General features: G+C 45.0%; 1 protein-coding gene across 1 annotated transcript in view; it reads left to right on the top strand.

Moving 5' to 3' along the window:
• The first annotated feature begins 3,421 nt into the window (after positions 1-3,421).
• Positions 3,422-12,003, top strand: part of LOC137538790 (solute carrier family 22 member 20-like) — a 151,166-nt gene continuing 142,584 nt past the window's right edge. Inside the window, exon 1 of the mRNA XM_068261110.1 lies at positions 3,422-3,784. Coding sequence (XP_068117211.1) covers positions 3,422-3,784 — 363 coding nt within the window. The remainder of the gene's footprint in view (positions 3,785-12,003) is intronic.

Here is a 12,003-nt window from a genome sequence, read left to right as displayed (position 1 = left end):
ATAATGTTCTGTTTTTCTGTATAATGTTCTGTTACTACTGCATGTCCTGTATCTGTAACTACTGTATACCGTGTATCAGTACCCTGTACGTGCCAAGCCCAATTCCGGGCACGACCCAGTCGTGCTTGGCGAAATAAAGTTTTCTGATTCTGATTTCTGATTCTGATTTCTGATTCTGATTTACAGTAAGAGTGATTAAGATGTGGAATGCATTGCCACTGGAAGTAGTTATGCCAAATTCTATATCTGCATTTAAAGGGGGCTTAGATGCTTTCCTTGCGTTAAAAGACATCCATGGCTATAATTACTGGAAATTGCCCAGTAGTGTTGATCCAGGAATTTTATCTGATTGCCATCTGGAGGCGGGACGGAATTTTTCCCTTTTGGGGATAATTGGACCCTGCCTTGTAAGGGTTTCTTCGCCTTCCTCTGGATCAGTGCTGTCCAACTTCACGGGCATGGAGGGCCATTTTTTTTTCAGACCCCATGGTGGAGGGCCAAAGGTTCTTGCCAGAGCCTCAGACACTGCCCCCAGCGGAAAAAAAAATGCAATTACAGGACAATTAGATTGGCAGTACTTTCCACAAAATGCAATTCAAGATTTCGGTGAAGCAGTGCGCTGAAAAACATGAGGGTTCCGTCGTGCGGCCGAAAAACGGGTGTGGCCATGGACCAGAATGTGGGTGTGGCCACGGGTGGAGAGGTAGTGACAGGTTCCCCCCTAGTTAGATAGTGACAGGTGTCCCCCCCCCCCAGCTGAGGTAGTGACAGGTGCCTCCCCAGTTAGATAGTGACAGGTGTCCCCCCCCAGATGAGGTAGTGACAGGTGCCCCCCCCAGTTAGATAGTAACAGGTGTCCCCCCCAGCTGAGGTAGTGACAGGTGCCCCCCCAGTTAGTGACAGGTGCCCCCCAGTTAGATAGTGACAGGCATCCCCTCAGCTGAGGTAGTGACAGGTGCCCCCCAGTTAGATAGTGACAGGTGCCCCCCCAGTTAGATAGTGACAGGTTTCCCCCCAGTTAGATAGTGACAGGTGTCCCCTCAGCTTAGGTAGTGACAGGTGCCCCCCCCCCCCCCAGTTAGATAGTGACAGTTCCCCCCCAGTTAGATAGTGACAGGTGTTCCCCCAGTTAGATAGTGACAGGTGTCCCCCCAGTTAAATAGAGACAGGTGAAACCCCCCCCCCCCAGTTATATAGCGAGAGTGTCCAGTGCCTCCAACCCGCCCGTTACCTCTGCTGAGCGCTGCCCGCCAATGCCTTCTCCTGTGTCCCCGCTGGCGCTGCCTCACAGGTCAGACCTCACAGATCGCGGCGACTGAAGCAAGCAGAGTGCGCATGGCACCCAAGCGGCTGAACTTCACATGCAGAAGTGACTAATGATGTCACTTCCGCATGTGACGTACTCAGTGTATGCGGGTACCATGCGCACTCTGCTTGCTTCAGTCGCCGCGATCTGTGAGGTCTGAGCTGTAAGGCAGCTGCAGCAGGGACACAGGAGAGGGCACTATATGAGGGAGCAGGCATGCTGCCCATAGCGCATCTCAGGGAGAAGAGCGGGCCGCAGTAGGAGGCCCGCGGGCAGCCAGTTGGACAGCGCTGCTCTGGATCAACAGGGATATGTGAGGGAGCAGGCTGGTGTTGTACTATGTTTTCTGGTTGAACTCGATGAACGTATGTCTTTTTTCAACCCAAATAACTATGTAACTATCTGGTAATGGACACCTTAACATTGCTGATGAGTGCACCTTCAGTGATTGACAGCTTTACTCAAAGCAGTGGCGAGCAGGTTAATAAAGAATTCTAGTAATTTAGATGCTTTTTACAGCCACACTTTCAGTGGGCATTGTAACCTACCAGAATTTAGCTCTGTGGGTTGATGTAAAAGCAGTGTTAGCAACATGTGATGTAGTTCTTCTGGTCACAGTCTAGCTGCAATGAGTAGAGTCAAAAGCTAGGGGGAGCTGTATACTCTGCAACTGTCACCTTTTAGTAGACCTTCAGATATATTAACCACTTCAGAATGAGAGCAGTTTTCACATACCAGTGCTGCTCCCATTCATTTGCCAATAACTTTATTACTACTTATCACACCTAAATGATCAATTTATTGTTGTTGTTTTTTTCAGGACAAATTAGGCTTTTAGTGAGTAATATTTTTGTTTAGTAATTACCTTATATTTCTATGCCTTTTAAAAGGAAAATAAGGGAAAACATTTCTCCATTTACATCCATTATAGCTTTACAATAAACCACCCAAACTATAAGTTTAACTAACACATTTTATTTGCCTATCCATACTGGTTATTAGAACATTTAGATTATGTTCCTAGTACAATGTAAGGTGACAATATTGTATTTGGAAATAAAGCTGCCTTTCAACTGTTTTGTGTTTTTTGCTTTCTCATTGTACACCATCGATGGTTACAAAACCTTATTTGCCAAAATAAGAGGAATATACCCTCATGGCATACATATTTAAAAAGCCAAATTCCTAAGGTAACAATATCATTATTTTCTTTTATATTCTTTCACTTTGTTTTCATTTTACAAGTCTTGGTTTTGGTACAGAATATACAAAATCTTTATTGCTTTTGATTCAATTTGTTACTAAAAAGAATACACAAGACATAGCCCTTAACCCTAAAACACCCTAAAATACATTCTACTACTAGTCACAGTTAAAATGTTACCCCATATATCTTGAATAGCTATACTAATACTTTCCCAAGTTTGACTATATTTTGAAAATTAATTTTTTATGTTGGATTGAGTTTGTCCTTACCCATTTCTCATGTGATGTGGGTCCAAGCTTTAAAATGCACCACAATGTATTCTACAATTCGTGCCGGATAAACTGATACCACACGTGCCTCATTTAATAACAAACTAGTGGTGCACTCTCCACAATTACACTGGGCGTATACTCATCCAGTTAGGCTGAAGTGGTTAACTTCATATATAATGAGTAATTTTGTTATATCACAAAAGACCTTTAACTGCAGTACTGTGGAAATCAGAAATCTATACAAACCCACAGTTTTGACTCATTCTGGCCTTTCTCCTATATATGCAACCAGTGTACAAGGTGTGTCAGTTATGTTTTAACCAGAGTAAGAATTAACATTTAGAGAAATTATTGATATTGTATCATAAATGAGTGAATGTATGTGTGGAAGAACTTGTATAAGAGTAAACCATCTCCTCTCTGCATCACATCTGGATTATCTGACTTTACAGAAGCTTTCTCACCAACTTCCAAATCACATACTAATGTGACAGAATCATTATACATATTGCCAGCATTCATTCACGCTACCCAAGGTGGAGCTACAGTATTGGATAGAAGCCTCAATAAGTGTTCAGCTCAGATCTCTGTCATTCTTTTGTTGGCCACTGTAAGACCATATACAGGAGTTCAGTAATGGGTTTTAATGACCTGCTACAAACAGTTGGAGGAATGGGCCGTTTCCAGGTGCTTAATACGTTAATGTTACTTAGTCCTATCACTTTTTTGGCTTGCCATAATTTTCTTCAGAACTTTACTGCTGCAATACCTGCACACCGCTGTCGTATTCCCGGAGAGGATAATGCTTCAGCTACCTACAATCTCAGTGACATGGCAGCATTTATACCAGTGGATGATATAAAGAGCAAAAGTTGCATGAGGTACAACACTATTAAGATCAGCCTCAAGACTAATGTGACCTCAGAACTCAACACTGAATCCTGTGAAGATGGCTGGGTCTATGACCACAGCGACTTCTCCTCCACGATCATCACAGAGGTAATGCCACAGTTATATATTCAGTATATAATATTTTTATTTTATTTGGATGTCACATTTCAGAAAACGAACTGAGCAGGAAATAACATATTAATCCCCTTCACCTCCACTCTAAATCTCCCCATCCTTCCTTCAGCCATCAGTGCACAAATCCCCGTGCACTGATATCTGGTTCATTACATAAACTTCAAAGCAACCTGGAGTTCCCTGCAAGTCTGCAATGGGGTACCAGGAGGTGTATTTAAAGTGATCTATTCATTTCTGTATTTCAGCAGTTGTTGTAAGTGTGCAAAAAAAACAACAACGTGTTTTCCATGTCGCAAAGAAGCTTTCATCCTTGTTCAAAGTTTCCCATCTGTCCATATTGAACACATGTATGAGCTCTTCCTTTAGATCCCATAAGTGTGAGTGTGGGGGGGGGGGGGGGGGGAGAGGAGGGTGACACAACCATTTATTCTAAATGGTCTTCCTGGCTGTTATTAGGATGAGATGAGGTAACTTGGTTGGTCCTTTTGTCTTATGGTTTGATATTTTCTGTCACTGTGTGTTCTCATTTTCCATATAATTGAACAAGAATAATACTTGAGATCGATGGAAATCAATATGACAAATCTGAGATATATAATTCTGCACCCTGTACCAATACAGTGAAATTGGGATACATTGCCAAAGACAGTGGAACATATTTACATTGGGCGGCTTACATTTTTGGACACTGTAACATGAGCTGGAGGGGTATTTATTATTAAAGTGAGATAAAACTCTGATATAACATTCAATAAAATTGTGTTTTCCTACTTTTTATTACCAATACAATTACCATATTTGTTTTTGTGCACACGTAATATTGTCTGTTACAAATTTCAGGTTACCAAAGTACAGTTGACCTGTTCTGAAAGCTGCCATTGCATTTTATTGCATAGCTGCTGTATTTATATGTTAAAATCTATCTAGTGATCACTTCTCAGCTCATTGCTTCTACAACAGAAAAAGCTAGTTTTCAGCACAACTAGGAATGTATACTAGTTGTAGCAGATCAATAAATGTAAACTAAATATAATGTTATCACCTCTTTGGATGCGGCAGCAAGCTTTCCATTGAAGAAGTTGAAGAAGAAAAAGCTGTTTTTAGAGCAAAGCTTAACTGAAAATTAAAAAAAATAAAATAAACATACACACATCATACTTACCTCCGAGGCAACGGGAGCCCAAATGGTGCAGTATGTCACAGTAGGGGTAGATAATAGAACAAATGAGGAATACTCACAAAGGTGGGTTGCAAAAGGGCAACCGAGGACTTCAGACAGGTGGAGATGCAAAAACCAGACTCCACTGGAGATGGTCGCTGTCTTGCAAAAAACACATACACTCTGATAGCCTATGTACTGGTAGAACCAATAGGACTCGGGTGTAAGGGACTTCCCTCACTGGGGGGGGGGGGGAATGGGACACAGATAAGGGAAAAGAGGTGCCCAAGGAGTATAAAATACTTTAAGGACAAAGTTTAAAAGGAAAAAAATGAGGTGGCTTACCTCAATGACCGCAAATTCATATAAAATGAATTATTTATTGGTATATAGCACAGGCAACGCGTTTCGTGGGAACTTGCTCACTTCTTCGGGCCAAATAAGTGCCACTAAATGCCGGATTAGGGGTGTCTCGGCATATTACCCTCTATAATCTTTGTCCCTATATCTTGATCATTAACTTCACCTTCATGGGTTTTTCCCCATAAAAACCAGAGCAATTTTCACATTTAAGCGCTACGTCCATTCTTCTGCCAATAAGTTTATCAGTACTTATCACACTGAAATGATCTGCACATTGTTTTTTTGCCACTAATTAGGCTTTCTTTGGGCGGTAGTTTTTGCTAAGAATTATTTTATTCTAACTGCATTTTATTGGGAATAATAAAAAAAATGGGAAAAAATAATTATATCTCAGTTTTCAGCCAATAATAGTTTTAAAATAAAACGTGTAGATAAAGTGTAGATAAAGCCCACACAGTCTAGTGTAGATAAAACCTACATATTTTATTTGCCCATTTGTTCCAGTTATTGCAACATTTAAAATATTTCCCTAGTACTTTGAAGCCCATCATTTGAAAAATAACAGTGATATACCCTCTTGACATACATATTAAAAAAGTTCAGTCCCTAAGGTAACTTTTTATGCTTTTTTATGCAAAAAAATGTATTTGTGTACTATGGGAGAGTGTGAGATGGAAGGAGTTAATTTTAAATGTAAGCATGGGTCTTTTTAATAAAATAAATGTATGTAGGTGTAATGTTACTATTTGGCCAAAAGATGTCCTTGCGCATTATTTCCTATTAGCCTACTATAAGTGCGTAAACAGGAAGTAATGCGTGGACGTGTTACTTCATTTTGATACAATGACCACAGCATCTCATTGATGCCGGCGTTCATTGTCACAGGGACGTAAAATAATGAATTGGAACTGAGTTCCCATTCATTCATCCCCCCCCCCCCCCTCTAAAGATCAGCATCGAGAATGAACGCGGGAGCATGCGCTGGAGTGAGTGTCAGTGCGCGGCGGCAAGGGACAAGTATCTATGTCACTGCGAGGTGTGGTGTTTTGCAGGGACATAGATACTCCTCCGGGGGAGATTAAGTGGTTAATATCTATTGTCCAAGCTTTCAAATTGTCTGGAGCTATCTGTTCTAACCTACATTTCTTTTAATCGTTTTTGGAGATCAGCTAAAGACAATTTACAAATGTGGGTGAAAAATAATTTATCAAAATCATTTATAAACCAAATCTTAGACTTGTCAGACACCCTGGAACATACAGAAGACCGTATCTGGGTATAGTATAGAAACTGGGATTGTGGCAGGCCCGTGGATTGCTTTATTTCTGCAAAAGTATGCCAGCAGTTTAGAAATATTTAATAAGTAGAGATGGCCCGAACGGTTCCCGGCGAACTTTGGTGGTTCGCGTTCGCGAGTGAACGCAAACTTTTCTGGAAGTTCGATTCGCACCCATAGTGCATCATTAGGGTCAACTTTGAGAGCTAATCTTGTTCTTGTGATCTTTTTTTTTTTGTGTGTGTATGTGTGTCCCACAGACACTTGTGTTGCATAGACAACCACTGCCAGGCACAGCACATTCAGTGACTACCTGTGTGTGTGACAGGTACACATTGTAATACCCATCACTGCATATACCTACCTGTTCACAGTGCACCCACCTACCTACGTGAGCGAACGCAGTGTCACTGTGCCTGTCCGGTACCTGTCTGTGAGTGAGAGGTGCACATTGTTATACCCATTACTGCATATTCCTACCTGTTGTTCACAGTGCACCCAGATGCATACGTGAGTGCACGCAGTGTCACTGTGCTTGTCTGGTACCTGTCTGTGTGTGACAGGTGCACATTGTAATACCCATCACTGCATATACCTACCTGTTGTTCACTTCAGTGCACCCACCTACCTACGTGAGCGCACGCAGTGTCACTGTGCCTGTCTGGTACCTGTCTGTGTGACAGGTGCACATTATAATACATATCACTGCATATACCTACCTGTTGTTCACAGTGCACCCACCTACCTACGTGAGCGCATGCACGGTGATATTTAATACCACCAGACACTGTACCTGTTCACGGTACGTGTGTGTGTGACAGGTGCACATTTGTAATACCCATCACTGCATATACCAACCTGTTGTGTTCAGTGCACCCACCTACCTACGTGGGTGCACGCAGTGTGATATACCACTCCGTGCATACCTGTTAACTGCACCTGTGTGACTGCACATTGTATTAGTCAAGTCAGTGCATACTTTTCACTTCATCCCCCCCGATATGGACAAAACGGACAAAACAGGTAGATGCAGACCCAGAGGAAGGCCACCCGGCAGGTCTGTGCGAGGTCATGCTAATGTGATTTCGTGCGGCTCTGGACCAAAGTACAATGCACAAAAGAAGGCACGTCCCATCAACTCCCAAGATTGTCAGGACGTGGTTGACTAGTTACAGAACACCTCATCTTCCACAGCTACTAACACTACTGCAAGCACCACATCCACTGCATTTGACAGTAGTTCGCAGGAGTTATTTGGTGGGGAAATCACTGATGCGCATCCATTATTGTTACAACCAGATGAAGGAGCTAAGCAGGTTACACTACCTCATATGTCTGAGTTAGGTGACACTATGGACGTAACGTGTGAGGAGGAGGAGGATGAAGTACCTGCTGTTGGTGCAGTTTTGGAGGTGTCTGAGGCAAGCTAAGCTAGGCAGAATGATTATGATGATGACGATGATACGGATACCACGTGGGTTCATAAGAGACGAAATGACCAAGGGGACAGTTCAGAGGGGAAGTCAGAGAGGAGTAGGGGGAGACAAGTTTCTGAAAGAAGCAGGGGGAGCTCATCAGAAACAGCTGGTGGCAGTGTCCGGCACCATGTATCGCCACCTATGGACAGCCAGCCAACATGCCTTTCAACGTCAGCTGCTGATGCCACCATAGTTCCATCACCCCAGGGGGGCTCAGCAGTTTGGAAATGTTTTAATGTGTCTGCCTCAGATCAGAGCAATGCCATCTGTTCTCTCTGCCTCCAAAAATTGAGCCGTGGAAAGGCCAACACCCATGTAGGGACAACTGCCATTACGAAGGCACACACAGAAAAGGCACAAACTGCAGTGGGAGGAGCACCAGAGGAAAAGCAGCACACAAAACAAAAGCCACCCTCTTTTTCCTCTTCCTCCTTCAGGTGCAGCATCTTTAGCTGCTTTCTTCCTTGCACCTTCACAGCCACCCTCCTCCACTCCGCCTTTGATCTTGAGCGGTTCCTGCTTCTCTGCCCACAGCAACAGTCAGGTGTCCGTGATAGAAATTTTTGAGCAAAAGTTCGCGCGAACTTTCGCGAACCGCAATAGACTTCAATGGGGAGGTGAACTTGGAAAACTAGAAAAAATTATGCTGCCCACAAAAGTGATGGAAAAGATGTTTCAAGGGGTCTAACACCTGGAGGGGGACATGGCAAAGTGGAATACATGCCAAAAGTCCTGGGGAAAAAGCCAGCTTACATACATTGGCCGGGAATCGAACCCAGGTCAACTGCTTGGAAGGGAGCTATGCTCACCACTATACCACCAACACTACATGCTGAAGCCAGCCTAGCATGTACCATTGTGATATACCCAAGAGAAAAAAAACAGCAAACAGAGAAGCTTCCCCATATTGGAGCATTGGATTTGGTAAAGTCTTAAGCCAATGTGTTGTAAGACACAAGTAAGCTTTAGGTTAGCAGGAATGGTTGCATGGCCACCTAGCTTTTCATCCTTCCCACCCTTGCCCTGGAATCTTCCAGACTTCAAATTGCTGTCCTTTGCTGTGTGTGTTACACCAGCATCATCCAGGGGGGCACATGGTCTTTCTGAAGTCTTGAATTGCAGCCTGTAAGCAGTATCACCATGTGTCCCACTGCTTTCATCTAGCAAATTAGGCAAATAAGCAAGCTCATTTTTCTCTTGGGTATATCACAATGGTACGTGCTAGGCTGGCTTCAGCATGTAGTGTTGGTGGTATAGTGGTGAGCATAGCTGCCTTCAAAGCAGTTGACCTGGGTTCGATTCCTGGCCATTGTATGTGAGGTTGCTTTTGACATCCTACAAATCCCTAAGCAAGCTCATTTTTCTCTTGGGTATATCACAATGGTACATGCTAGGCTGGCTTCAGCATGTAGTGTTGGTGGTATAGTGGTGAGCATAGCTGCCTTCCAAGCAGTTCACCTGGGTTTGATTCCCAGCCAATGTATGTAAGCTGGCTTTTGACATCCTACAAATCCCTGGAAGACAGGAGGAGGGAGGAGGGGGGAAAAAAAGCACAAGAACAAGATTAGCTCTCAAGAGAGCTGTTGTGGGGTGCTATTTTAGGAATAAAAATCAGTCAGGAGCAAGCTAAGAAGCTTACAAGGGCCTAACTAATCTTTCCCTATGAGAGTCTGCCAGCAGCTTTCCCTTCACTAATTACTACAGGGACACGAACGACTATAATGGCCGGTGCTGCCTGCCTTATATAAGGGGTGGGGTGGCTCCAGGAGATAGTGTAGCCTGATTGGCTACAACGGGCCTGCTGACTGTGATGTAGAGGGTCAAAGTTGACCCTAACGGTGCACTATGGGGGAGAACCGAACTTCCGTGAAAGTTTGCGTTCGCATGCGATCGCGAACTACCCAAAGTTCGCCTGGAACCGTTCGCCGGCGAACCGTTCGTGCCATCTCTAGTTACCATACCAGCTGGTGGACTCTGAGGCCTTCCTTAAATTTGTGGCCATTGGGACACCGCAGTGGAAGATACCAGGCCGCAATTATTTCTCTAAAAAGGTGATACCCAAACTGTACAGTGAAGTTGAGAGGCAAGTGGTGCCATCTCTGGCACACAGCGTTGTGTCAAGGGTCCATCTAACCACAGATGCCTGGTCTGCCAAGCACAGTCAGGGCAGGTACATTACTTACACAGACCATTGGGTCAACCTGGTGACCGCTGACAAGCAGGGAGTAGGTGGCTGTGCAGCGGACCAACTTGTGACACCTCCACGGCTTGCAGGCAGGCCTCCTGCCACCTCCTCTCCTCCTGCTACATCCTCTTCACTGTCGTCGTCCTCCTCCTCCTCCTTGGCTGAGTGGCAGTTATACTTTACTGGTTCTGCGATCTCCTCTCCAGCTACACAGCCCCATCTCCCCAGGGCCTATGCTGCATGCCAGCAACGACAGTGTCACGCCATCTTAGACATGTCTTGCCTCAAAGCGGAGAGTCACACTGGAGCAGCTCTCCTAGCTGCTCTGAACAAACAGGTGGATCAGTGGCTGAGGCTAACCCCGCACCAACTGGAGATCGGCAACGTGGTGTGTGACAACGGCAGCAATCTCCTTTCTGCTTTGAATTTGGGAAAGCTGACACGTACCCTGCATGGCACATGTGCTGAATCTAGTCATTCAAAGATTTGTGTCAAAGTACCCAGGCTTACAGGACGTCCTGAAGCATGCCACGAAGTTGTGTGGGCATTTCAGGCGGTCTTACACGGGCATAGCACACTTTGCCGATATTCAGCGGAGAAACAAGTTGCCGGTGAGACGCCTGATTTGCGATAGCCCGACTTACTGGAATTCGACCCTCCTTATGTTCTCTCGCCTGCTAGAACAGGAAAAAGCCTTCACCCAATACCTCTACAACTACAGTACAAGGACACAGTCTGGGGAGATGGGGATGTTCTGGCCCAACAACTGGACACTCATGCGAAATGCATTGCAGGCTCATGTGGCCGTTTGAGGAGGTGACCAACCTGGTGAGTCGCAGTGAAGGCACCATCAGCGACTTGATCCCGTACGCTTTCTTCCTGGAGCGTGCCGTGCGTAGAGTGGTGGATCAAGCTGTGGAGGAGCGTGAACAGGAACAGTTACAGGAGGAAGTGTTGTGGGATCAATTCTCATCAGAACCAGATGTTTCCTGAACAGCAGCACAGAGGGGGGAGGAGGAGGAAGAGTCGTGTGGGGAGGAGGAGTCAGACTCGGATGATGAGGAAGGTGTTTCTTTGTAGGAGGAAGCGGAGGCAGAAGAACAACCGCAGCAGGCTGCTCAACGTTCCTGTGATATGGTTTGTGGCTGGGGGGTGGAGGAGGACTTACCTGACGTCACTGAGGAAGAGCAAGAGGAGATGGATAGTACGTCTGCATCCAACTTTGTGCAGATGCCGTCTTTCATGCTGTCCAGCCTGTTGAGGGACCCCTGTATAAAAAAAACTCAATGGGAAAGAGCTGTACAGGGTGGCCATGCTACTAGACCCTCGGTATAGGCACAAAGTGGCGGCGATGTTTCCAAATCACCAGAAGGCAGAAAGGATGCAGCACTTGCAGAACAAGCTGGCAACTATGCTTTACAATGCATTTAAGTGAGATGTTACAGCACAACACAATAAAGGTACCGCTGCCAGTAATCCTTCTCCCATGTCCACGCAGGCAAGGACAGGACGCTCCAGCGATCTCATGGTGATGTCGGACATGCGGACATTCTTAGCCCTTTCGGATCCACCCTCCACCAACGCCTGGACCCGCAGGTAGCCGACTACCTGGCCTTAAGTGTGGATGTAGACACTGAGCAGCGATTAACCCTTGGACTACTGGGTGCGCTGGCTTGAGCTGTCCCTATTTGCCATCCAAATTCTGTCTTGCCCTACCTCAAGTGTCCTGTC

This window comes from Hyperolius riggenbachi, chromosome 11 (genome assembly GCF_040937935.1).
Source record: "Hyperolius riggenbachi isolate aHypRig1 chromosome 11, aHypRig1.pri, whole genome shotgun sequence".
NCBI lineage: Eukaryota > Metazoa > Chordata > Amphibia > Anura > Hyperoliidae > Hyperolius > Hyperolius riggenbachi.
This window is presented reverse-complemented; position numbering and strand designations above follow the sequence as displayed.